The 27,297-nt window shown below is 60.1% G+C and overlaps 2 protein-coding genes across 3 annotated transcripts; one reads left to right on the plus strand and one right to left on the minus strand.

Annotated features, from left to right (window-relative positions):
- Positions 1-427: 427 nt before the first annotated feature.
- GNG3 (G protein subunit gamma 3) lies at positions 428-2,180 on the plus strand. Of its 2 annotated transcripts, XR_014186475.1 has the most exons (3): positions 428-738; positions 1,490-2,036; positions 2,087-2,180. XR_014186475.1 is itself a non-coding variant. In XM_082076912.1 (2 exons), exons 1-2 carry the CDS (start codon positions 640-642, stop codon positions 1,616-1,618), a joined length of 228 nt encoding a protein of 75 aa, XP_081933038.1. In that variant the 5' UTR covers positions 428-639; the 3' UTR covers positions 1,619-2,180. The 2 variants fall into 2 exon arrangements, 1 of the variants encoding a protein (XP_081933038.1); XM_082076912.1 differs by having other exon boundaries at positions 1,490-2,180.
- Positions 2,181-4,301: 2,121 nt separating this feature from the next.
- On the minus strand, positions 4,302-26,824 carry HNRNPUL2 (heterogeneous nuclear ribonucleoprotein U like 2; the record flags this gene model as incomplete). The annotated part of the gene is made up of 15 exons (XM_082076913.1): positions 4,302-4,557; positions 5,732-5,839; positions 6,065-6,150; positions 7,698-7,857; positions 8,135-8,175; positions 10,605-10,773; positions 11,896-12,024; positions 13,488-13,610; positions 20,337-20,600; positions 22,249-22,361; positions 22,440-22,530; positions 24,554-24,693; positions 25,931-26,004; positions 26,087-26,235; positions 26,787-26,824. Coding segments are annotated over 15 exons (1,754 nt in total), but the record flags the coding sequence as incomplete, so codon positions are not given.
- Positions 26,825-27,297: the final 473 nt, after the last annotated feature.

Here is a 27,297-nt window from a genome sequence, read left to right on the forward strand (position 1 = left end):
GGGGATTTGGGGGGATTTTGGGGTGGGGGTGAAAATTGGGGGGGAGGGAGGGGTGAGCGTTGGGGGATTTGGGGTGAAAACGGGGGAATTGGGGTGAAAACGGGGGAGTTTGGGGATGCGGAGATGGGAATTTGGGGGTGGAGAGGTTGGGGTCCCCTCGTCCTGCGGGTTTGGGGGGGCCCCCCGTTTTTGGAGCATTTGGGGACGGTCACCCCAATATCCCCCCATTTGTACAGGGGTGGGCACTGACCCCCCATTTTTGGGTAATTTGGGGGGGGGGGGCACAGGATCCAGTTCCCCCCCCATATTATGGGGGCACCCCCAGCCAATGGGGGTCAATGGGTTTTGGGGGGGGGGCGGGTAGAGTCCCAGACCCCCCATATGATGGGGGGGGGGGGGGGGAGGGTAGATGTTGCCGCCCTCGATCCCATAGGAGTTAATGGGGTAGACGTTGCCGCCCTCGATCCCATAGGGGTTAATGGGGGTAGACGTTGCCACCCTCATTCTCATGGGGGTTAATGGGGGTGGACGTTACCGCCCCAGCCTGTTTTTGGGGGGGAACCCCCTTTTTCCCCAGATTCGATATTGCGGGGGCGGGGTGGGGGGGGTCACCCCAACATTTCCCTCCCCAGCCCCCCCATGAAGGGCGAGACCCCCGTCAACAGCACCATGAGCATCGGGCAGGCGCGCAAGATGGTGGAGCAGCTCAAGATCGAGGCCAGCATGTGCCGCATCAAGGTGGGGGGGGGCACCCCACACCGGGGGGGCGGGCACCCCACACGGGGGGCCTGTTACCCAACTTGGGGGTCACCCCACACTTGGGGGTCGGTCAGTCACCCCACACTTGGGGGTCACCCCACATGGGGGGCTTGGTCAGTCACCCCCCAGGGGGGGTCTGTTACCCAATGTGGGGGGTCAGTCACCCCACACTTGGGGGTCGGTCAGTCACCCCACACGGGGGGGTCTGTTACCCAACTTGGGGGTCGGTCACCCCACACGGGGGGGTCTGTTACCCAAATTGGGGGTCGGTCACCCCACACTTGGGGGTCGGTCAGGCACCCCACACGGGGGGGGGTCACCCCACACGGGGGGTCTGTTACCCAACTTGGGGGTCACCCCACACCGGGGGGTCAGTCACCCCCCAGGGGGGTCTGTTACCCAATGTGGGGGGTCAGTCACCCCACACTTGGGGGTCGGTCAGTCACCCCACACTTGGGGGTCGGTCAGGCACCCCACACGGGGGGGGGTCACCCCACACGGGGGGTCTGTTACCCAACTTGGGGGTCACCCCACACTTGGGGGTCGGTCGGTCACCCACACTTGGGGTCCCCCCACACTTGGGGTCGGTCGGTCACCCACACTTGGGGTCCCCCCACACTTGGGGGTCGGTCGGTCCCCCCACACTTGGGGGTCGGTCAGGCACCCCACACCGGGGGGTCCCCCCACACTTGGGGGTCGGTCGGTACCCACACTTGGGGTCCCCCCGCAGGTGTCGAAGGCGGCGGCCGAGCTGCTCTCGTACTGCGACGCGCACGCGTGCGAGGACCCGCTGATCACGCCCGTGCCCACCTCCGAGAACCCGTTCCGCGAGAAGAAGTTCTTCTGCGCCCTCCTCTGAGCGGGGGGGGCGCCCCATGGCTTGGGGGGCCACCCCATAACTTGGGGGCTGTGCCATAGTTGGGGGGCTGCCCCATGGCTGGGGGGCTGCCCCATAGCATGGGGGGCTGTGCCATAGTTGGGGGGCTGCCCCATGACTTGGGGGGCTGCCCCATAGCATGGGGGGTTGTGCCATAGTTGGGGGGCGCCCCATGGCTTGGGGGGGCTGATGTGTAACTTGGGGGTCCAAGCGGTCATGGGGCGGCTGTACCAGAACTGGGGGGGTCGTCACGTGACTTCGCACACTTAGGGGGCTGCCCCATAACTTGGGGGGCTGTGCCAGAACTGGGGGGGGCTGCCCCATAACTTGGGGGGCTGTGCCGTAACTTGGGGGGGGCTGCCCCATAACTTGGGGGGCTGTGCCAGAACTGGGGGGGCTTGTCACGTCACTTACTGCACTTGGGGGGCTGCGCCAGAAGTTGGGGGGCAGCCCCACATCCCCACAGCGGACCGGCCCCCCCCCGCCTCGTGCCCCCCAACCCTCCCCCCCCCCCCCAGCACCAAAATAAAACGTCATCGGTTTGTCCGGACTCCGATTGGTGACAATGGGGGGGGGAGGGGCCGCACAGGGGGGTCCCCAGCGGTTTGGGGGGGACCCACCCCCCCCATGTCACCCCGACCCCCCCTCCCCCATCCTGTGACCCCCGCCCCCCCCCCAGCCCCATAGAACCCCCCACCCGCCCCCTCTGCCCGTTCCCAACATGGCGGCGCCCGCTGCGGCTTCGCCTCGCGCTCCGCCCGGCGCCGCCATGATGCGCCGCGCACGCGCGTCGCGTCACCCGCCAACCCCAAGATGGCGCCGCCCCCGCTCCCAAAATGGCGGCGGGGGGGGGAGGGGTGAGGCGGCGGCTCGTGGCGGGAAACGGGGCGGGGGGACGGACACACGGACACGGACACACAGACAGACGGACACACAGACAGACGGACAGACAGACGGACACACGGACACGGACACACGGACAGACACCCACACCCACACTCCCCCCCCGTGTCGGTGCCCGCGCCAAGATGGCGGCGCTGCCCCCGCGGTTGCCATGGAGACCCTGGGCCCGGCGTTGCCGTGGCAACCGCCCCCCCCCCCCCGAACCCCCAACCCGGGTCTAGAACCTCAAACCCGGGTCTAGAACCCCCAACCCAGGCTCAGACCCCCCCAGTCAGGCCTGAACCCCCCAGACCCAGAGCAGCCCCCCCAGACCCGGCCTAGAGCCCCCAAATCAGACCTAACCCCCCCAACCCAGCCTAAACCCCCAAAGCAGGCCTAAACCCCCCAGACCCGGCCTAAACCCCCAAATCAGTCCTAAAGCCCCCAATCCCGGCCTAAAGCCCCAAATGCAGCCTAAACCCCCCAAATCCAGACCAGCCCAAACAGACCCGGCCTAAAGTGCCCAAGTCAGGCCTAAACCCCCCAGACCCAACCTAAACCCCCTAAACCCGGCCTAAATCCCCCAAACCCGGCCTAAAGCCCCCAAACCCGGCCTAAACCCCCCAGACCCAACCTAAAGCCCCCAAACCCAACCTAAACCCCCTAAGCCCCCCAAGTCAGGCCTAACCCCCCAGATCAGGCCTAGACCCCCCAAACCTGGCCTAGACCCCCCAAGTCAGGCCTAAACCCTCCAAATCCGGCCTAACCCCCCCAGACCCGGCCTAGACCCCCCGCCCCTCCCCCAAGGAGCAGCCGCGGGCCGGGTCAGCAATTCAGTTTTATTCTAAAAACGGGGGGAGGGGCGGGGGGGGCGGGGTCGGTCCAGGGTCAAGGTCACGGGGGGGGAGGGGCGGGGGGCGGGGTCTCCCCTCCCCCACGGGCCCATTGGCCGCTTTTGAGCAACAACAACAATGAAAAAAGGAACAAAAGCAGAAAAACCAACCACCAAAAATGAGGAAAACGGGGCAAAATGATCCATCGCCCCTCAATTAACCCCCCGTTAATTAACCCCCCCGTTAATTAACCCCCCCGTTAATTAATTAACCCCCCCGGGGAGCTCCCCTCGTTAATTAAGGCCCCGCTAACGAGTTTCTGCTCCCTGAGAAATCAATTGGGGGGGGGGGGATGGGGGGGGGCGGGAGATTTGGGGTCTCCCCTCCCCCCTTAATTAAAACAATTAACGAAAAACTCATTAAAAACACGGAAAAAAAGACAAAGTCCCGAGTTTGTGGGTTTTTTTAAGGGAAATTCCCTGGTTTTTTTTGGGGGGGGAGGGGAATTTTCAGCCATTCCCACCTGGAAAATGTCCCCAAAATGGCCAAATCGCCGCTTTTCACCCCAAAATCCACCCCCCCCCCCATAATGAGGAAAAACCCCCCGGAACGCAATTAGTGAACAATTAACGAGTCGATCATCGATGTTTCGCCTGTTCCCGCCCCTCCCCCCGCGCCCCCTTTCCCCTCCCCCCCCGCTACAATTTCCCATTTGTTCGCTTTTTTTTTTTTTTTTCACAAATTTACGACAATTTGGGGTTTTTTGTCTTTTTTTTTTTTTTTTTTCCAACAAACTTTAAAAAAAAAAAAAAAAGAAAAAAAAGAAACAAACGACAATTTTTTTTTTTTTTGTGGGTTTTTTACAGTTTTCGGGGCCGGTTTTGCCCCTCCCCCCCCCCACCCCCCCCCCCGCGGTTGGGGGCCGCCCCTCCCCCCCCGGTGGGTGGGTTCCCCTCCCCCACGGGGTGCGGGTGGTGCTGCCCCTCCCCCCATGGTGGGGGTGCTGCCCCCCCGTGGGGTTCGGGGTGTTGCTGCCCCTCCCCCCGCGGTTCGGGGTGTTCTTGCCCCTCCCCCGGTGGGCGGGGGTGCAGCCCCTCCCCCCGGTGGGCGGGGCCGCCCCTCCCCCGCGTGGCCGGTTCACCGGTAGCCCTGGTAGCCGTAGTAGTTCCTGTAGTATCGGTCTCTGTCCTGGTAGTAGCTCTGCCACTGCAACAGGGGGCAGCGCTTACAGGACTAGTTAGGGGACTGGTTAGGGGACTGGTTAGGGGACTGGTTAGGGGACTGCTCAGGCTGGTTAGGGGACTGGTTAGGGGACTAGTTAGGGGACTGGTTAGGGGACTGGTCAGGCTGGTTAGGGGACTAGTTAGGGGACTAGTTAGGGGACTGGTTAGGGGACTGGTCAGGCTGGTTAGGGGACTAGTTAGGGGACTAGTTAGGGGACTGGTTAGGGGACTGGTCAGGCTGGTTAGGGGACTGGTTATGCTGGTCTGAGGGGTCCGAGCGGGGGCGGGGAGGACACGCCGGGTTCGGGGGTGCAGTGGGGGTGGGGGTGGGGGTGGGGGTGGGGTGGCGGGAACCGGCCGCGTGGGGGGAGCGGTTGGGTTATAACCAGTTGGGTTATAAGTGCTTTGGGTCATAACTGGTTTGGGTTATAACCAGTCTGGGTTGTAACCGGTTTGGGTTGTAACCGGTTTGGGTTATAACTGGTTCAGGTTGTAACTGGTTTGGGTTGTAACTGGTTCGGGTTATAACCGGTTTGGGTTATAACCAGTCTGGGTTGTAACCGGTTTGGGTTGTAACCGGTTTGGGTTGTAACTGGTTCAGGTTGTAACTGGTTTGGGTTGTAACCGGTTTGGGTTGTAACCAGTGACGTGGGGGGCTGGTTTGGGTTGGTTATAACTGGTATGGGGGTTGGTTTGGGTGGGTCACACCCGGTACAGGGGTTGTTGGGTCACACCGGTACAGGGGTTGTTGGGGTCACACCCGGTGAGGGGGTTGGTTCGGGTTACACCCGGTGTGGGGGTTGGTTCGGGTCAGTTACACCCGGAGTGGGTGGTTCGGGTCAGTTACACCCGGAGCGGGGGTTGGTTCGGGTCAGTTACACCCGGTGCGGGGGTTGGTTCGGGTCAGTTACACCCGGAGTGGGTGGTTCGGGTCAGTTACACCCGGAGCGGGGGTTGGTTCGGGTCAGTTACACCCGGAGCGGGGGTTGGTTCAGGTCAGTTACACCCGGAGCGGGGGTTGGTTCGGGTCAGTTACACCCGGTGCGGGGGTTGGTTCGGGTCAGTTACACCCGGAGTGGGTGGTTCGGGTCAGTTACACCCGGAGCGGGGGTTGGTTCGGGTCAGTTACACCCGGTGCGGGGCTGTTCGGGTGTTACCTCGCGGTTGTACTGCCGGTAGTAGTCGCGGTAGCGGTTGTACTCGTAGTCCCGCGGGTAGAACCGCTCGTAGTCGCCGCGGTAACGGTCGTAGAAGTTGCGGTAGCCCTGGAAACGGAAACGGTCAGCGGGGGGGAAACGGGGGAAATTGGGGACGAAATGGGGGCACTGGGGGTCAATGGGGGTCAATGGGGGTCAATGGGGGTCAATGGGGGGTCAATGGGGGTCAATGGGGGTCAATGGGGATCAATGGGGGTCAATGGGGTTCAATGGGGTTCAATGGGGTTCAATGGGGGGTCAATGGGGGGCTATTTTGGGGTGTTTTGGTCTCACCCCGCGGTTCCCCGGCTGCCCCCAGTACGGCTGCTGCTGCTGCCCCCCGTAGACGCGGCTGTCGTACCCGCGGCGCTGCCCCCCCACTGCAAAACACCAAAAACACCGTTAGTGACACCAAAACACGCGGGAAACGACTCCCACTGCCCCCCAAAAACACCGTTAGTGACACCGAAACATGACCCCCGCTGCCCCCCCACTGCAAAACACCAAAAACACCGTTATTAACGCCAAAACATGACCCCCGCTGCCCCCCCACTGCAAAACACCAAAAACACCGTTAGTGACCCCAAAACACGCGGGAAACGACCCCCCGCTGCCCCCCCACTGCAAAACACCAAAAACACCGTTAGTGACCCCAAAACATGACCCCCGCTGCCCCCCCACTGCCAAAAACACCAAAAACAGCGTTATTAACGCCAAAACACACAGGAAACGACCCCCCGCTGCCCCCCCACTGCAAAACACCAAAAACACCGTTATTGACCCCAAAACACGCGGGAAACGACCCCCACTGCCCCCCCACTGCAAAACACCAAAAACACCGTTAGTGACACCAAAACATGACCCCCGCTGCCCCCCCACTGCCAAAAACAGCGTTAGTGACACCAAAACACGTTAGTGACACCGAAACACAACCCCCCACTGCCCAAAAACACCGTTATTGACCCCAAAACACGCGGGAAACGACCCCCACTGCCCCCCAAAAACACCGTTAGTGACACCGAAACACGCGGGAAACGCCCCCCACTGCCCCCCAAGTCCCCTTGCCGTTTTTGCCCAAAAACCCGTGTTTTCACCCCATTTCCTCACCGCATCTGTGCCCGTGCGCATCCCTCCAAACCGTCTGTTTCTCACCCAAAACCCCCATTTTTTCCCCAATTTTCGCCGCATTTTCGCGGTTTCCTCCCCACCCCCTCCCCCCACCCCCTCTGCCGTTTTTTGCCCAAACTCGCGTGTTTTCACCCCATTCTGACCGTATCCGTGCCTGCACCCATCCCCCCATCCCCTTTGCTGTTTTTCACCCCAAACCCCCATTTTTCACCCCGTATCCCCACCCACCCCGATGCTCCCACCCCCTTTGCTGTTTTTGCCCAAAACCCCCCATTTTCACCCCATTTCCCCATATCCCTTCCCACAGCTGCTCCCCCATCCCCTCACTGTTTCTCACCCAAAACCCCCATTTTTCGCCCAATTTTCGCCGCATTTCCACCCCATTTTCTCCCCATCCCCCCTCCCACCCCCACCCCTTTTGCCGTTTTTGCCCAAAACCCTGTGGTTTTGCCCCATTTGCCCCCATACCCCACCCACACCCATCCCCTGTTTCTCACCCAAAACCCCCATTTTTCGCCCAATTTTCGCCGCATTTTCGCCCTGTTTCCTCCCCACCCCCTCCCCCCACCCCCTTTGCCGTTTTTTGCCCAAACCCGCGTGTTTTGGCCCCGTTTCCCACTGTATCCGTGCCCGCGCGCATCCCTCCAAACCGTCTGTTTCTCACCCAAAACCCCCATTTTTTCCCCAATTTTCGCCGCATTTTCGCGCAGTTTCCTCCCCGCCCCCTTCCCCCGGCCCCTCCCCCACCCCCCCGTTGCGGTTTTTGCCCAAAACCCCGCATTTTCGCCCCGTTTCTGACCGTATCCGTGGCCGCGCGCGCGGCTCTGGCGGCTGCGCTTGCTGCGGTTGTTGCGCCGGCCCGGCCGCTTCTCGGGGGGGGGCAGCAGCTTCCGCGCCTCGTCCCGCAGCTTCTGCACCAGCGCGGCGGCCTCGGGCCGCGCCAGCGCCGCGAACAGCACCTGGGAGGCGTGCTCACCCGGCTCCGGGACGCTGAAATTGGCTGGAAATGACCGAAAACAGCGGAATTCAGCCCAAAATAGAGCGAACAGCACCTGCGACGCGTGCTCACCCGGCTCCGGCACCGAGAAATTGGCTGAAAATGACCAAAAATGGGGAATTCAGCCCAAAATAGAGCGAACAGCACCTGGGAGGCGTGCTCACCCGGCTCCGGCACCGAGAAATTGGCTGAAAATGACCAAAAATGGGGAATTCAGCCCAAAATAGAGCGAACAGCACCTGGGACGCGTGCTCACCCGGCTCCGGCACCGAGAAATTGGCTGAAAATGACCAAAAATGGGGAATTCAGCCCAAAATAGAGCGAACAGCACCTGGGAGGCGTGCTCACCCGGCTCCGGCACCGAGAAATTGGCTGAAATACACCAAAAATGGGGAATTCAGCCCAAAATAGAGCGAACAGCACCTGGGAGGCGTGCTCACCCGGCTCCGGGACGCTGAAATTGGCTGAAATAACCAAAAATGGGGAATTCAGCCCAAAATAGAGCGAACAGCACCTGGGAGGCATGGTCACCCGGCTCCGGGACGCTGAAATTGGCTGAAATAACCAAAAATGGGGAATTCAGCCCAAAATAGAGCGAACAGCACCTGCGATGCGTGCTCACCCGGCTCCGGGACGCTGAAATTGGCTGAAAATGACCAAAAATGGGGAATTCAGCCCAAAATAGAGCGAACAGCACCTGGGAGGCGTGCTCACCCGGCTCCGGGACGCTGAAATTGGCTGAAATAACCAAAAATGGGGAATTCAGCCCAAAATAGAGCGAACAGCACCTGGGAGGCGTGCTCACCCGGCTCCGGGACGCTGAAATTGGCTGAAAATGATCGAAAATGGGGAATTCAGCCCAAAATAGAGCGAACAGCACCTGCGACGCGTGCTCACCCGGCTCCGGGACGCTGAAATTGGCTGAAATGCACCAAAAATGGGGAATTCAGCCCAAAATAGAGCGAACAGCACCTGGGAGGCGTGCTCACCCGGCTCCGGCACCGAGAAATTGGCTAAAATACACCATAAACAGCGGAATTCAGCCCAAAATAGAGTGAACAGCACCTGCGATGCGTGCTCACCCGGCTCCGGGACGCTGAAATTGGCTGAAAATGACCGAAAATGGGGAATTCAGCCCAAAATAGAGCGAACAGCACCTGGGACACGTGCTCACCCGGCTCCGGGATGGAAAAATTGGCTGAAAATGACCAAAAACACCGCAATTCAGCCCAAAATAGAGCGAACAGCACCTGGGACGCGTGGTCACCCGGCTCCGGCACCGAGAAATTGGCTGAAATAACCAAAAATGGGGAATTCAGCCCAAAATAGAGCGAACAGCACCTGCGACGCGTGCTCACCCGGCTCCGGGACCGAGAAATTGGCTGAAAATGGCGAAAAATGGGGGAATTCAGCCCAAAATAGAGAGGAAAGTGCCCCCCGTGTTCACTGGGTCTGGGGGTGCGGGAATTGGCCGGAAATGGCCAAAACTGGGGGAATTCAGCCCAAAACGGCGCACAGCGCCCCCCACGGTCGCCGGGTGCGGTGACGCTGATGCTGGTTGTGGAGGCACCAAAACCGGGGGAATTCAGCCCAAAATGCGGAGTGGGGAACAGAGCCCAGCGGGGGCTCCCAGTGACCCCCATGTCCCCAACGCCCCCCATGTCCCCATTGCCCCCCATGTCCCCATTGCCCCCCATGTCCCCATCGCCCCCAGTGACCCCCATGTCCCCATTGCCCCCAATGTCCCCATTGCCCCCCATGTCCCCATTGCCCCCAATGTCCCCATTGCCCCCAATGTCCGCACTGACCCCATCACCCCCCTTCCCCCCAACATCCCCATCACCCCCATTGCCCCCAATGTCCCCATTGCCCCCCATGTCCCCATCGCCCCCACTGACCCCCATGTCCCCATTGTCCCCAATATCCCCATTGACCCCCATGTCCCCATCGCCCCCCATGTCCCCATCGCCCCCACTGACCCCCATGTCTCCCTTGACTTCATCGCCCCCATTGCCCCCGGTGTCCCCAATATCCCCATTGCCCCCATTACCCCCATTACCCCCATCACCCCCAATGCCCCCAATGTCCCCATTGACCTCATCACCCCCATTGCCCCCCTGTCCCACCCTTCATCTCCAGCATGACGGAGACCAGTTCATCCCAGTGTCCCCATCGCCCCCATTGTCCCCATCACCGCCATGTCCCCATTGCCCCCAATGTCCCCACTGTCCCCAATGCCCCATTATGTCCCACCCTTCATCTCCAGCATGACGGAGGCCGGCACGTCCCAGTGTCCCCATCGCCCCCATCATCCCCATGTCCCCATTGTCCCCATCACCCCCATTGTCCCCATCGCCCCCATTGCCCCCAGTGTCCCCAATGCCCCCAGTGTCCCCATGTCCCACCCTTCATCTCCAGCATGACGGAGGCCGGCACGTCCCATTGCCCCCATCATCCCCATGTCCCCATTGTCCCCATCACCCCCATTGTCCCCATCGCCCCCTGTCCCACCCTTCATCTCCAGCATGACGGAGGCCAGCTCATCCCAGTGTCCCCATCACCCCCATTGTCCCCATTGTCCCCATCACCCCCATTGTCCCCATCGCCCCCTGTCCCACCCTTCATCTCCAGCATGACGGAGGCCGGCATGTCCCAGTGTCCCCATGTCCCCATTGTCCCCAATGCCCCATTGTCCCCATTATGTCCCACCCTTCATCTCCAGCATGACGGAGGCCGGCACGTCCTCGCCCTCGGCCTCCCTGCGCAGCTCCAGGCGCCGCTTCCACTCGTCCTCGTCGGGCACCACGACCACGACCTTGCGCTGGAACCCGCGGAACAGCTGCAGCTTGCGCCGCTGCCCCGAGTTGTACACGTTGCACTGCGGGTGACAACGACACCGCGTCAGGGACACCGCGACAGGGACACCGCGACAGGGACACCGCGACAGGGACACCGCGACAGGGACACCGCGACAGGGACGGCTGCAGCTTGCGCCGCTGCCCCGAGTTGTACACGTTGCACTGCGGGTGACAACGACACCGCGTCAGGGACACCGTGGGGACACCGCGACAGGGACACCGCGACAGGGACACCGCGACAGGGACACCGCGTCAGGGACACCGCGACGGGGACACCGCGACAGGGACACCGCGACCGGAACAGCTGCAGCTTGCGCCGCTGCCCCGAGTTGTACACGTTGCACTGCGGGTGACAACGACACCGCGTCAGTGACACCGCGACAGGGACACCGCGACAGGGACACCGCGACAGGGACACCGCGACCGGAACAGCTGCAGCTTGCGCCGCTGCCCCGAGTTGTACACGTTGCACTGCGGGTGACAACAACACCGCGAGGACAACACGGGGCCACCGGAGTGCAGAACAGCGCCGGAACAGCTCAGAACGGCGCCAAAATAGGCAAAAAAAGGCGCCCAAATTGGCTCAGAAATGGCACCAAAATTGGCTCAAACGGCAACAAAATCGGCTCAGAAATGGCATCCAAATCGGTTCAGAAATGGTGACAAAATCAGCACAAAAACGGCACCAGAACTGGCTCAAAACAGCACCGGAATCAGCTCAGAAACGGTGCCAGAATTGGCTCAGAAATGGTGACAAAATCGGCTCAAAAACGGCGCCAAAATCGGCTCAAAAATGGCAACAAAATCGGCTCAAAAACGGCACCAGAGCTGCCTCAAGAATGGCGCCAAAGTTGCCTCAAAAACGGCGCCAAAATCAGCTCAAAAATGGCACCAGAGTTGCCTCAAAAACGGTCCCCAAATCGGCTCAAAAATGGCGCCAAAATCACCTCAAAAATGGTGCCAAAATCACCTCAAAAATGGCGCCAAAATCAGCTCAGGGGCAAAATGGCGCCAGAATGGCCCCTTTCGCTGCTCCAGGGCGCCGTTCCCCCCCAAAAGGGGTTAATGAATTGGGGAAGGGGGTCCCGAGGGGCAGGGTTAATTACCGGGGGGTTAATTAAGGGGTTAATTAGGGGGCGCACCTGGTCCAGGATGAAGTTGCGCCGGGCGCGCGGCGCGATCTGCACCAGCTTGCTCAGGCACTGCGCCGCCTGCTGAGTCAGCAGATCCCGCGCCGCCGCGTCCAGCTCGGGGACCGACGGACCGCGGGGCTGCGGACGGACACGCGGACACGGTCAGGGACGGACACACCGGACAGGGACGGACACACGGACAGGGGACGGACACACGGACAGGGGACGGACACATGGACACGGTCAGGGACGGACACACGGACGGGGGACAGACACACGGACGGGGGACGGACACACGGACACAGGGATGGAGACACGAACACAGGGACAGACACACGGGCACAGGGACAGACACACGGACACAGACAGGGGACGGACACACGGACGGGGGACGGACACACGGACGGGGGACGGACACACGGACGGGGGACGGACACACGGACAGGGGACGGACACACGGACACAGTCAGGGGACGGACACACAGATGGGGGATGGACACACGGACATGGTCAGGGACGGAGACACGGACGGGGGATGGACACACAGACCCGTCAGGGACGGACACACGGACACAGGGACAGACACACGGACACAGGGACAGACACACGGACACACGGTCAGGGGACAGACACACGGACAGGGGACACGGGGACAGACACACGGACGCCGTCAGGGGACGGACACACGGACAGGGGACACGGGGACAGACACACGGACGCAGTTGGGAGGGGAAAATGGGGAGAAAACAGGTGGGATTTGAGCACCAAAAGGGTGAAAATGTGGAACCCCCCCCGTGTCCCCATTTCGGGGTGTCCCCTGGTTTCGGGGTGTCCCCATTGTTTTGGGGTCCCCCCCATTTCAGGGTCCCTCACCCTCACCCTCATCTGGCACAGGACACTCTGGCTGCCCAGCCCCCCATGTCCCCATTGTTTTGGGGTGTCCCCATTGTTGTGTTTTGGGGTCCCCATTGATTTTCGGGGTGTCTCACCCTCATCTGGCGCAGGACACTCTCGCTGCCCAGCACCCCCCCCGTGTCTCCCCCATTGTTTCGGGGTGTCCCCATGGTTTTTTGGGGTCCCCTCTCACCCTCATCTGGCGCAGGACGCTCTCGCTGCCCAGCCCCCCCCCCCCCATGTCCCCATTGTTTTGGGGTGTCCTCATTGTTGTTTTTTGGGGTCCCCATGTTGTTTTTGGGGTCTCACCCTCATCTGGCGCAGGACGCTCTCGCTGCCCAGCCCCCCCCGTGTCCCCATTGTTGTGTTTTGGGGTGTCCCCATTGTCTCGGGGTGTCTCACCCTCATCTGGCGCAGGACGCTCTCGCTGCCCAGCCCCCTCCCCGTGTCCCCATTGTTGTGTTTTGGGGTCCCCATTGATTTTCGGGGTGTCTCACCCTCATCTGGCGCAGGACGCTCTCGCTGCCCAGCCCCCCCCGTGTCTCCCCCATGGTTTTGGGGTGTCCCCATTGTTTTGGGGTGTCCCCATGGTTTTTTGGGGTCTCACCCTCATCTGGCGCAGGACGCTCTGGATGCCCAGCCCCCCCCCCCCCCGTGTCCCCATTGTTGTTTTTTGGGGTCCCCATGTTGTTTTTGGGGTCCCTCACCCTCATCTGGCGCAGGACGCTCTCGCTGCCCAGCACGTTGAAGCGCTTCTCGCGGTTCTCGCGCGTGTGCTGCTGCGCCCACGTCGTCTTCCCCGCGCCCGGCAGCCCCACCAGCAGCAGCACCTGGTTTGGGGAGAAAACGCGGGAAAACGGGCAACAACGTGAGAGAAAATGTGGGAGGGCAGCCCCACCAGCAGCAGCACCTGGTTGGGGAGAAAACGCGGGAAAATGGGCAACAATGTGAGTGAAAACGTGGGAGGGCAGCCCCACCAGCAGCAGCACCTGGTTTGGGGAGAAAACGCGGGAAAATGGGCAACAACGTGAGTGAAAACACCCGGAAACGAGAAACGGGAGTGAGAACACCCGAAAACGGGCAACAACGTGAGTGAAAACACCCGGAAACGGGAAATGGGAGTGAGAACACCCGGAAACAGGCAACACCGTGAGTGAAAACACCCGGAAACGGGAAACGGGAGTGAGAACACCCGGAAACGGGCAACAATGTGAGTGAAAACACCCGGAAACGGGAAACGTGAGCGAGAACGCCCGGAAACGGGAAACGGGAGCGAAAACACCCGGAAATGGGAAACGGGAGCGAAAACACCCGGAAACGGGAAACGGGAGTGAAAACGCCCGGAAACGGGAAACGGGAGCGAGAACGCCCGGAAACAGGAAACGGGAGCAAGAACGCCCGGAAACGGGAGCGAAAACGGGAAACATGAGCGGGAACACCCGGAAACGGGCAACAACGTGAACGAGAACACCCGGAAACAGGCAACAACGTGAGCAAAAACACCCGGAAACGGGCAACAACGTGAGCAAAAACATGGGAGAAAACGCCCGGAAACGGGCAACAACGTGAGCGAAAAGACCCAGAAACGGGCAATGTGAGCGTTTGGGGAGAAAACGTGGGAAAATGGGCAACGTGAGTGATAACACCACAAAACGGGCAACAAAGTGAGTGAAAACATGGGAGAAAACGCCTGGAAACGGGCAACAATGTGAGCAAAAACACCCAAAACCAGGCAACAATGTGAGTGAAAACATGGGAAACGGGCAACATGTTTGGGGAGAAAACGCGGGAAAACAGGCAACATCAATGAGAACGCGGGAGCAAACGGGCAACGTGAGCAAGAATGCGTGGAAACGGGCAACGTGAGTGAAAACGCCCAAAAACGGGCAACGTGAACAAAAACGCGGGAGAAAACGGGCAACGTGAGCGAGAATGTGGGAGAAAACACCCGGAAACGGGCAACAACGTGAGCGAGAACATGGGAGAAAACACCCGGAAACGGGCAACGTGAGCGAGAACATGGGAGAAAACACCCGGAAATGGGCAACGTGAGCGAGAACATGGGAGAAAACACCCGGAAACGGGCAACGTGAGCGAGAACATGGGAGAAAACACCCGGAAACGGGCAACGTGAGCGAGAACATGGGAGAAAACACCCGGAAACGGGCAACGTGAGCAAGAACATGGGAGAAAACACCCGGAAACGGGCAACGTGAGCGAGAACATGGGAGAAAACACCCGGAAACGGGCAACGTGAGCGAGAACATGGGAGAAAACACCCGGAAACGGGCAACGTGAGCGAGAACATGGGAGAAAACACCCGGAAACGGGCAACGTGAGCGAGAACATGGGAGAAAACACCTGGAAACGGGCAACGGGAGCGAGAACATGGGAGAAAACACCTGGAAACGGGCAACGTGAGCGAGAACATGGGAGAAAACACCCGGAAACGGGCAACAACGTGAGCGAGAACATGGGAGAAAACACCCGGAAACGGGCAACGTGAGCGAGAACATGGGAGAAAACACCCGGAAATGGGCAACGTGAGCGAGAACATGGGAGAAAACACCCGGAAACGGGCAACGTGAGCGAGAACATGGGAGAAAACACCCGGAAACGGGCAACGTGAGCGAGAACATGGGAGAAAACACCCGGAAACGGGCAACGTGAGCGAGAACATGGGAGAAAACACCCGGAAACGGGCAACGTGAGCGAGAACATGGGAGAAAACACCCGGAAACGGGCAACGTGAGCGAGAACATGGGAGAAAACACCCGGAAACGGGCAACGTGAGCGAGAACATGGGAGAAAACACCCGGAAACGGGCAACGTGAGCGAGAACATGGGAGAAAACACCCGGAAACGGGCAACGGGAGCGAGAACATGGGAGAAAACACCTGGAAACGGGCAACGGGAGTGAGAACATGGGAGAAAACGCCCGGAAACGGGCAACGGGAGTGAGAACATGGGAGAAAACGCCCGGAAACGGGCAACGTGAGCGAGAACATGGGAGAAAACGCCCGGAAACGGGCAACGTGAGCGAGAACATGGGAGAAAACGCCCGGAAACGGGCAACGTGAGCGAGAACATGGGAGAAAACACCCGGAAACGGGCAACGTGAGCGAGAACGTGGGAGAAAACACCCGGAAACGGGCAACGTGAGCGAGAACGTGGGAGAAAACACCCGGAAACGGGCAACGTGAGCGAGAACATGGGAGAAAACACCCGGAAACGGGCAACGTGAGCGAGAACATGGGAGAAAACACCCGGAAACGGGCAACGTGAGCGAGAACATGGGAGAAAACACCCGGAAACGGGCAACGTGAGCGAGAACATGGGAGAAAACACCCGGAAACGGGCAACGTGAGCGAGAACGTGGGAGAAAACACCCGGAAACGGGCAACGTGAGCGAGAACATGGGAGAAAACACCCGGAAACGGGCAACGTGAGCGAGAACATGGGAGAAAACACCCGGAAACGGGCAACGTGAGCGAGAACGTGGGAGAAAACACCCGGAAACGGGCAACGTGAGCGAGAACGTGGGAGAAAACACCCGGAAACGGGCAACGTGAGCGAGAACATGGGAGAAAACACCCGGAAACGGGCAACGTGAGCGAGAACATGGGAGAAAACACCCGGAAACGGGCAACGTGAGCGAGAACATGGGAGAAAACACCCGGAAACGGGCAACGTGAGCGAGAATGTGGGAGAAAACACCCGGAAACGGGCAACGTGAGCGAGAACATGGGAGAAAACACCTGGAAACGGGCAACGTGAGCGAGAACGTGGGAGAAAACACCCGGAAACGGGCAACGTGAGCGAGAACGTGGGAGAAAACACCCGGAAACGGGCAACGTGAGCGAGAACATGGGAGAAAACGCCCGGAAACGGGCAACGTGAGCGAGAACATGGGAGAAAACACCCGGAAACGGGCAACGTGAGCGAGAACATGGGAGAAAACACCCGGAAACGGGCAACGTGAGCGAGAACATGGGAGAAAACACCCGGAAACGGGCAACGTGAGCGAGAACATGGGAGAAAACGCCCGGAAACGGGCAACGTGAGCGAGAACATGGGAGAAAACACCTGGAAATGGGCAACGTGAGCGAGAACATGGGAGAAAACACCCGGAAACGGGCAACGTGAGCGAGAACATGGGAGAAAACACCCGGAAACGGGCAACGTGAGCGAGAACATGGGAGAAAACACCCGGAAACGGGCAACGTGAGCGAGAACATGGGAGAAAACACCCGGAAACGGGCAACGTGAGCGAGAACATGGGAGAAAACACCCGGAAACGGGCAACGTGAGCGAGAACATGGGAGAAAACACCCGGAAACGGGCAACGTGAGCGAGAACATGGGAGAAAACACCCGGAAACGGGCAACGTGAGCGAGAACATGGGAGAAAACACCCGGAAACGGGCAACGTGAGCGAGAACATGGGAGAAAACACCTGGAAACGGGCAACGGGAGTGAGAACATGGGAGAAAACGCCCGGAAACGGGCAACGTGAGCGAGAACATGGGAGAAAACACCCGGAAACGGGCAACGTGAGCGAGAACATGGGAGAAAACACCTGGAAACGGGCAACGGGAGCGAGAACATGGGAGAAAACGCCCGGAAACGGGCAACGGGAGTGAGAACATGGGAGAAAACGCCCGGAAACGGGCAACGTGAGCGAGAACATGGGAGAAAACACCCGGAAACGGGCAACGTGAGCGAGAACATGGGAGAAAACACCCGGAAACGGGCAACGTGAGCGAGAACGTGGGAGAAAACACCCGGAAACGGGCAACGTGAGCGAGAACGTGGGAGAAAACACCCGGAAACGGGCAACGTGAGCGAGAACATGGGAGAAAACACCCGGAAACGGGCAACGTGAGCGAGAACATGGGAGAAAACGCCCGGAAACGGGCAACGGGAGTGAGAACATGGGAGAAAACGCCCGGAAACGGGCAACGTGAGCGAGAACATGGGAGAAAACACCCGGAAACGGGCAACGTGAGCGAGAACATGGGAGAAAACACCCGGAAACGGGCAACGTGAGCGAGAACATGGGAGAAAACACCCGGAAACGGGCAACGTGAGCGAGAACGTGGGAGAAAACACCCGGAAACGGGCAACGTGAGCGAGAACGTGGGAGAAAACACCCGGAAACGGGCAACGTGAGCGAGAACGTGGGAGAAAACACCCGGAAACGGGCAACGTGAGCGAGAACATGGGAGAAAACACCCGGAAACGGGCAACGTGAGCGAGAACGTGGGAGAAAACACCCGGAAACGGGCAACGTGAGCGAGAACGTGGGAGAAAACACCCGGAAACGGGCAACGTGAGCGAGAACATGGGAGAAAACACCCGGAAACGGGCAACGTGAGCGAGAACATGGGAGAAAACACCCGGAAACGGGCAACGTGAGCGAGAACATGGGAGAAAACACCCGGAAACGGGCAACGTGAGCGAGAACATGGGAGAAAACACCCGGAAACGGGCAACGTGAGCGAGAACGTGGGAGAAAACACCTGGAAACGGGCAACGTGAGCGAGAACGTGGGAGAAAACACCCGGAAACGGGCAACGTGAGCGAGAACGTGGGAGAAAACACCCGGAAACGGGCAACGTGAGCGAGAACATGGGAGAAAACACCCGGAAACGGGCAACGGGAGTGAGAACATGGGAGAAAACGCCCGGAAACGGGCAACGTGAGCGAGAACATGGGAGAAAACACCCGGAAACGGGCAACGTGAGCGAGAACATGGGAGAAAACGCCCGGAAACGGGCAACGTGAGCGAGAACATGGGAGAAAACACCCGGAAACGGGCAACGTGAGCGAGAACATGGGAGAAAACACCTGGAAACGGGCAACGGGAGCGAGAACATGGGAGAAAACACCTGGAAACGGGCAACGGGAGCGAGAACATGGGAGAAAACGCCCGGAAACGGGCAACGGGAGTGAGAACATGGGAGAAAACACCCGGAAACGGGCAACGTGAGCGAGAACATGGGAGAAAACACCCGGAAACGGGCAACGTGAGCGAGAACATGGGAGAAAACACCCGGAAACGGGCAACGGGAGCGAGAACGTGGGAGAAAACACCCGGAAACGGGCAACGTGAGCGAGAACGTGGGAGAAAACACCCGGAAACGGGCAACGTGAGCGAGAACATGGGAGAAAACACCCGGAAACGGGCAACGTGAGCGAGAACATGGGAGAAAACGCCCGGAAACGGGCAACGGGAGTGAGAACATGGGAGAAAACGCCCGGAAACGGGCAACGTGAGCGAGAACATGGGAGAAAACACCCGGAAACGGGCAACGTGAGCGAGAACATGGGAGAAAACACCCGGAAACGGGCAACGTGAGCGAGAACATGGGAGAAAACACCCGGAAACGGGCAACGTGAGCGAGAACGTGGGAGAAAACACCCGGAAACGGGCAACGTGAGCGAGAACGTGGGAGAAAACACCCGGAAACGGGCAACGTGAGCGAGAACGTGGGAGAAAACACCCGGAAACGGGCAACGTGAGCGAGAACATGGGAGAAAACACCCGGAAACGGGCAACGTGAGCGAGAACGTGGGAGAAAACACCCGGAAACGGGCAACGTGAGCGAGAACGTGGGAGAAAACACCCGGAAACGGGCAACGTGAGCGAGAACATGGGAGAAAACACCCGGAAACGGGCAACGTGAGCGAGAACATGGGAGAAAACACCCGGAAACGGGCAACGTGAGCGAGAACATGGGAGAAAACACCCGGAAACGGGCAACGTGAGCGAGAACATGGGAGAAAACACCCGGAAACGGGCAACGTGAGCGAGAACGTGGGAGAAAACACCTGGAAACGGGCAACGTGAGCGAGAACGTGGGAGAAAACACCCGGAAACGGGCAACGTGAGCGAGAACGTGGGAGAAAACACCCGGAAACGGGCAACGTGAGCGAGAACATGGGAGAAAACGCCCGGAAACGGGCAACGTGAGCGAGAACGTGGGAGAAAACACCCGGAAACGGGCAACGTGAGCGAGAACATGGGAGAAAACACCCGGAAACGGGCAACGTGAGCGAGAACATGGGAGAAAACACCCGGAAACGGGCAACGTGAGCGAGAACATGGGAGAAAACGCCCGGAAACGGGCAACGTGAGCGAGAACATGGGAGAAAACACCTGGAAATGGGCAACGTGAGCGAGAACATGGGAGAAAACACCCGGAAACGGGCAACGTGAGCGAGAACATGGGAGAAAACACCCGGAAACGGGCAACGTGAGCGAGAACATGGGAGAAAACACCCGGAAACGGGCAACGTGAGCGAGAACATGGGAGAAAACACCCGGAAACGGGCAACGTGAGCGAGAACATGGGAGAAAACACCCGGAAACGGGCAACGTGAGCGAGAACATGGGAGAAAACACCCGGAAATGGGCAACGTGAGCGAGAACATGGGAGAAAACACCCGGAAACGGGCAACGTGAGCGAGAACATGGGAGAAAACACCTGGAAACGGGCAACGGGAGTGAGAACATGGGAGCAGCGGGTGTGGGGAACGTTGTGCACGCCTCACCTCGCAGTCCTCGGCGCTGCGCGGCGCCGCCGGCAGGCGCACGCGCAGCTCGGGCGGCAGCGCGTGGATGAAGGTGAAGCCGGCGGGCGGCGGGTGCAGCGGCTGCTCGCGCTGCCCGAAGTTCAGCTCCACGGCGCAGTTGCGGCACAGCACGTGCGGGAACAGCGCCCGCCCGCCCAGCGCCGCGCGCGGCACCGCGAACGCCGCGCCCAGCGCCTCCCCGTTCTTGGAGAACGACAGCTCCACCGCCTCGCCCTCGAAGTCCTGCGGAGATAGAGAAACATCAGCATAGAAACCATGAAAATCCCATCTGGAACGTCAACACGGCGGCTCCAGCGCCTCGCCATCAAAGTCCTGCGGAGATAGAGAAACATCAGCATAGAAACCATGAAAATCCCATCTGGAACATCAACACGGTGGCTCCAGCGCCTCGCCATCAAAGTCCTGCGGAGATAGAGAAACATCAGCATAGAAACCATGAAAATCCCATCTGGAACGTCAACACGGTGGCTCCAGCGCCGCCCCCTCTAAGTCCTGTGGGAGATAGAGAAACATCAGCATAGAAACCATGAAAATCCCATCTGGAACGTCAACACGGTGGCTCCAGCGCCTCGCCATCAAAGTCCTGCGGAGATAGAGACAGCCATTGGAATCCTGCAGACAACGTCAATGTGGCGGCTCCACCGCCTCGCCATCAAAGTCCTGCGGAGATAGAGACACGGCCATTGGAATCCTGCAGACAACGTCAATGTGGCGGCTCCACCGCCTCGCCATCAAAGTCCTGCGGAGATAGAGACACGGCCATTGGAATCCTGCAGACAACGTCAACGTGGCGGCTCCAGCGCCTCGCCATCAAAGTCCTGCGGAGATAGAGACACATCAGCATGGCGGCCATTGAAATCCTGCATAGAACATCAACATGGCGGCTCCGGCGCCTCGCCATCAAAATCCTATGGGAGATACAGAAATGTGCGCACAACACCCATTGAAATCCTGTCTGAAACGTCAACACAGCGGCTCCAGCGCCTCGCCATCAAAGTCCTGAGTGAGATAGAGAAATATCAGCACAACAGCCATTGGAATCCCGTCTGGAATGTCAACACGGCGGCTCCAGCGCCGCCCCCTCAAAGTCCTGTATGAGATAGAGAAACATCAGCATGGCAGCCATTGAAATCCCATCTGGAACGTCAACACGGTGGCTCCACCACCTTGCCCTCGAAGTCCTGAGTGAGAAACAGAAATGAGCACAACAGCTATGAAAATCCTGTCTAGAACATCAACATGGTGGCTCCATCACCGCCCCCTCAAGGTCCTGAGTGAGATAGAGAAATGTGAGCACAACAGCTATTGAAATCCTGTCTAGAACATCAACATGGTGGCTCCAGCGCCTCCCCATCAAAGTGCTGAGTGAGATAGAAAAACATCAGCACAAGAACCATTGAAATCCTGTCTAGAACATCAACGTGGCAGCTCCAGCGCCACCCCCTCAAAGTCCTTTATGAGATACAAAAACATTAACATGACAGCCATTGGAATCCTGTCTGGATCGTCAACACAGCGGCTCCAGCGCCTCCCCCTTGAAATCCTGCGAGAGATACAGGAATGTGAGCACAAGAGCCATTGAAATCCTGTCTGGAACGTCAACATGGCGGCTCCAGCGCCTCCCCCTCAAAATGCTATGGGAGATAGAGAAACATGAGCACAACGGCCATTGAAATCCTGTCTGTAACGTCAACAAGACAGCTCCACCACCTCGGCCTTGAAGTCCTGAGCGAGAAACAGAAATGTGAGCACAACAGCCACTGAAATCCTGTCTGGAACGTCAACGTGGCGGCTCCAGCGCCTCACCAAGGTCCTTTTTTCCCCCCATTTCCCCCCCTTTTCCCCTTTTCCTGCCCTTCCCCCCCCTCACCGCGAAGCAGCCGATGACGTCGCCCTCGCCGAAGCTCGGCCCGAACTCCTCGAAGGCGCCGTTCTCCACCTTCAGCCCCCGCCCGTCGTAGCCGTAGGAAAACTCGTCCTCCCCTGCGGCGCCGCGGCCTCGTTAGCCCGGTAACGGGGGGGGAGGGGGGACGCGGGGGGTGGGGGAGGGGCGGCCGTTACCGAGCTGCGAGTGCGAGAAGTCGACGGACCAGCCCACGCGCAGCAGCGGCAGCTCGGCGCCGCCGTCCTTCACCGGCAGGTTCTGCGCCACCTGCGGCCAAACCGCGCTCCGCACCACGAGCCCCAACGGCCCCGGGGGGGGCGGGAGCCACCGGGGGGGCGCGGAAACGCCCCAAAAACGGGACGAAACGGCCCCGAAACGCCGGGAAACGCCCCAGAAACGCCCGAGAAATGGTGGGAAATGCCCCCAAACACCCGGGAAATGGCAGGAAACGTCCCCAAACGCCTGGGAAATGTCAGGAAACGCCCCCAAACGCCTGGGAAACGCCCCCAAACGCCTGGGAAATGTCAGGAAACGCCCCCAAACGCCTGGGAAATGCCCCCAAAACGCCCGAGAAATGTCAGGAAACGCCCCCAAAACGTGGGGAAACGCCCCCCCAGAACGCACCCCCTGGGAAACGCCCCCCCGGAACGCCACCAAAATGCTGGGAAACGCCCCCAAAACGTGGGGAAACGCCCCCCGAACGCCTGGGAAATGTCAGGAAACGCCCCCAAACGCCTGGGAAACGCCCCCAAATGTGGGGAAACGCCCCCAAAATGCCAGGAAACGTCCCCTGGGATACCCCGAAACGTTGGGAAACACCCCCCAGAACACACCCCCCAGAACTCCCCCAAAACGCTGCGAAACGCCCCCGAAACACTGAGAAACGTCCCCGAAACATGGGGAAACGCCCCCAAAACGCCCCCCCACCAAACACCCGGGAAACGCCCCCACCAGAAGCCCCAAAACGACCCCAAAAACTGCACCAACCCCCCCAAAACGGGCAAGAAAAACCCCAGAATTGCAAAGAAAACGGCCACGAGACCCCCCAAGAACCCACAGGAAAGCCCCCAAACCCCGGAAACCGCCCCAAAGCCCCGGAAACGGCCCCAAACTCCCGGAAACGGCCCCAAAACACCCCGGAAATGGCCCCAAAACACCCCGGAAACGGCCCCAAACCCCCGGAAACGGCCCCAAAACCCTGGAAACGGCCCCAAAGCCCCGGAAACGGCCCCAAAACCCCGGAAACGGCCCCAAACCCCTGGAAATGGCCCCAAAGCCCCGGAAACGGCCCCAAAACCCTGGAAACGGCCCCAAACCCCTGGAAATGGCCCCAAAGCCCCAGAAACGGCCCCAAAGCCCTGGAAACCACCCAAAAACCCCCAGAAACCGCCCCCAAACCCCCGGAAATGGCCCCAAACCCCCAAAAACGGCCCCCAAGCCCCGGAAACGGCCCCAAACCCCCCGGAAATGGCCCCAAAACACCCCGGAAACGGCCCCAAAACACCCCGGAAACGGCCCCGAAACCCTGGAAACGGCCCCAAAACCCCGGAAACCACCCCAAAACCCCCCGGAAACCGCCCCAAAACCCCCCGGAAACCGCCCCAAAGCCCCGGAAACGGCCCCAAAGCCCCTGGAAACGGCCCCAAAGCCCCGGAAACCGCCCCCAAACTCCCGGAAACCGCCCCCAAACTCGCCGGAAACTGCCCCCAAACCCTCGGAAGTGGCCCCAAAGCCCTGCAAACAGCCCCCAAACTCCCTGGAAATGGCCCCAAAACCCCCGGAAATGGCCCCAAAACCCCCGGAAACCGCCGCAAAACCCTCGGAAGTGGCCCCAAAGCCCTGGAAACGGCCCCAAAGCCCCGGAAACGGCCCCAAAGCCCCTGGAAACGGCCCCAAAGCCCCGGAAACCGCCCCAAACCCTCGGAAACCGCCCCCAAACCCCCGGAAACTGCCCCCAAACCCTTGGAAGTGGCCCCAAAGCCCTGCAAACAGCCCCCAAACTCCCTGGAAACGGCCCCAAAGCCCCGGAAACGCCCCCAAAGCCCCGGAAACCGCCCCCAAACCCCCAGAAAAGGCCCCCAAACCCCCCGGAAACGGCCCCCAAGCCCCGGAAACTGCCCCCAAACCCTCGGAAACGGCCCCCAAACCCCTGGAAACGGCCCCAACACCCCCGGAAACGGCCCCAAACCCCCAAAAACCGCCCCAAACCCCCAGACACCGCCCCCAAACACCCGGAAACGCCCCCAAAGCCCCGGAAACGGCCCCAATCCCGGAAGCGGGCGCACCGCACCTTGGCCTCGAAGCAGACGCGCCCGGCGCCGACGCCGTGGGTGCTGCGCGCGCCCGCCCAGAGCGCCGGGAAGCGCTCGGCGAACAGCGGGCGCCCCCCGTACCCGTCCCGCGTCGCCTGGAACTGCAGGTCCGACGTGTCTGCGGGAACAACGCTCTGAAACGCCACGATTCGCCCCAAAAACGCCCCGAAACCGCCACGATTCGCCCCAAAAACGCCCCCAAACCACCCCGATTCGCCCCAAAACCGCCCCAAAACCACCCCCATTCGCCCCAAAACCACCCCAAAAACACCCCCATTCGCCCCAAAACCGCCCCAAAACCACCCCAAAACCACCCCGATTCACCCCAAAACAGCCCCAAAACCACCCCGATTCACCCCAAAACCACCCCGATTCACCCCAAAACTGCCCCGAAACCACCCTGATTCACCCCAAAACCGCCCCAAAACCACCCCGATTCACCCCAAAACCGCCCCGAAACCACCCCGATTCACCCCAAAACCGCCCCAAAAACACCCCGATTCGCCCCAAAACCGCCCCAAAAACACCCCCATTCACCCCAAAACCGCCCCAAAACCACCCCGACTCACCCCAAAACCGCCCCAAAACCACCCCAAAAACACCCCCATTCACCCCAAAAACACCCCCATTCGCCCCAAAACCGCCCCGATTCGTCCCAAAAACACCCTGATTCAACCCAAAACGGCCCCAAAACTGCCCCGATTCAGCCCAAAAACCCTCCACCTGAAACCGCCCCCCAACCACACCAACCCACCCCCAAACCGCCCCGATTCGCCCCCAAAATGGATCCACGAAGCCTTTGCCCCAAAACTGCCCCAATTCAACCCAAAACTGCCCCAAAACCAGCCTGATTCAACCCAAAATGGATCCACAAAGCCTTCACTCCAAAACTGCTCCAAAACCACCCCAATTCAACCCAAAACTGCCCCACAAACCTCTGCCCAAAAGCGCCCCAAAACCGCACCGATTCGCCCCCAAACAGCCCCGATTCACCCCAAAACCGCCCCAATTTGCCCCAAAATTGATCCACAAAGCCTTCAACCCCCAAAACCACCCTGATCCGCCCCAAAACAGCCCCAATTCAACCCGAAACCACAATTCACCCAAAAACCGCCCCGCAAACCCTCCACCTGAAATCACCCCGATTTGCCCCAAAACGGCCCTGATTCGCCCCAAAATGACCTCGTAAACCCTCCCCCCAAAATTGCCCCAATTCACCCCAAATGGCCCTGATCCGCCCCAAAACTTGGGCAAAACGGCGCCCGGCGCATCTGCAGCACCACGGCTGATACGAAAACCCCCAAATTTGCCCAAAATCGCGGAAACTCGCCCCAAATTGGCCCCGGAGCCCGTACAGGTGTCCAGGATGACGAGCGTCTCGTCCTCGTCCTCGCGCGGCTCCTCCTCGGGGGGGGGCGGCGACTTGGAGCTGCGCGGGGGGGGGCTCGTCAGCGGGGGGTTAATTAGCGGGGGGGTTAATTAGCGGGGGTGTTAATGATGGGGTTGATTACCGGCTGCTGTGCGCCTCCTCGCGGAACTCGTGGTACGCGCGGCCGTGCTCGTCCTTCTCGTCGCGCTGGCGCTTGAGCCCCCGGCGCTCGACGTCGGCGCCGACCGCGCCGTCCGGCTCCCCCGGGGCCGCCGGCTCCGCCACACCTGGAACAACACCCGAAACAACACCCCAACGTTAACAACACCCCAACGTTACACCCCAACAACACCCCAACGTCACACCGTCCGGCTCCCCCGGGGCCGCCGGCTCCGCAACACCTGGAACAACACCCGAAACAACACCCCAACGTTACACCCCAACAACACCCCAACGTTACACTGTCCGGCTCCCCCGGGGCCGCCGGCTCCGCCACACCTGGAACAACACCCGAAACAACACCCCAACGTTAACAACACCCCAACGTCACACCGTCCGGCTCCCCCGGGGCCGCCAGTTCCGCAACACCTGGAACAACACCCGAAACAACACCCCAACGTTACACCCCAACGTTACACCCCAACGTTACACCGGAAACAACACCCCAACGTTAACAACACCCCAACGTCACACCGTCCGGCTCCCCCGGGGCTGCCGGCTCCGCCACACCTGGAACAACACCCGAAACAACGCCCCAACGTTACACCGGAAAACAACGCCCCAACGTTACACCCGAAAACAACGCCCCAACGTTACACCCGAAAACAACACCCCAACGGTACACTGTCCAGCTCCCCCGCGGCCGCCGGCTCCGCCACACCTGGAACAACACCCCAAAGTTACACCGGAAACAACACCCCAACGTTACACCCGAAACAACACCCCAATGTTACACCCGAAACAACACCCCAACGCTACACCGGAAAACAACACCCCAACGGTACACCGGAAAACAACACGCCAACGGTACACCCGAAACAACACCCCAACGGTACACCCGAAACAACACCCCAACGGTACACCCGAAACAACACCCCAACGGTACACCGGAAAACAACACCCCAACGGTACACCCGAAACAACACCCCAACGCTACACCCGAAACAACACCCCAACGGTACACTGTCCAGCTCCCCCGCGGCCGCCGGCTCCGCCACACCTGGAACAACACCCCAAAGTTACACCCGAAACAACACCCCAAAGTTACACCCGGCCAGCCTTCTGAGCCATTTGAGGCCAAAAACCGCCAAATTTACCCCAGAAACGCCAAATTTACCCCGTTCTGAACAATTT

Source organism: Streptopelia decaocto (assembly GCF_964273445.1).
Source record: "Streptopelia decaocto genome assembly, contig: HAP1_SCAFFOLD_1867, whole genome shotgun sequence".
Classification (NCBI taxonomy): domain Eukaryota; kingdom Metazoa; phylum Chordata; class Aves; order Columbiformes; family Columbidae; genus Streptopelia; species Streptopelia decaocto.

Excerpts from the sequence above, each read along its gene's own strand:
- GNG3 (XM_082076912.1), top strand. The coding sequence starts at position 640 with ATGAAGGGCGAGACCCCCGTCAACAGCACCATGAGCATCGGGCAGGCG. Across the intron at positions 739-1,489 it reads CCAGCATGTGCCGCATCAAG|GTGTCGAAGGCGGCGGCCGA; the intron begins GTGGGGGGGGGC and ends GTCCCCCCGCAG.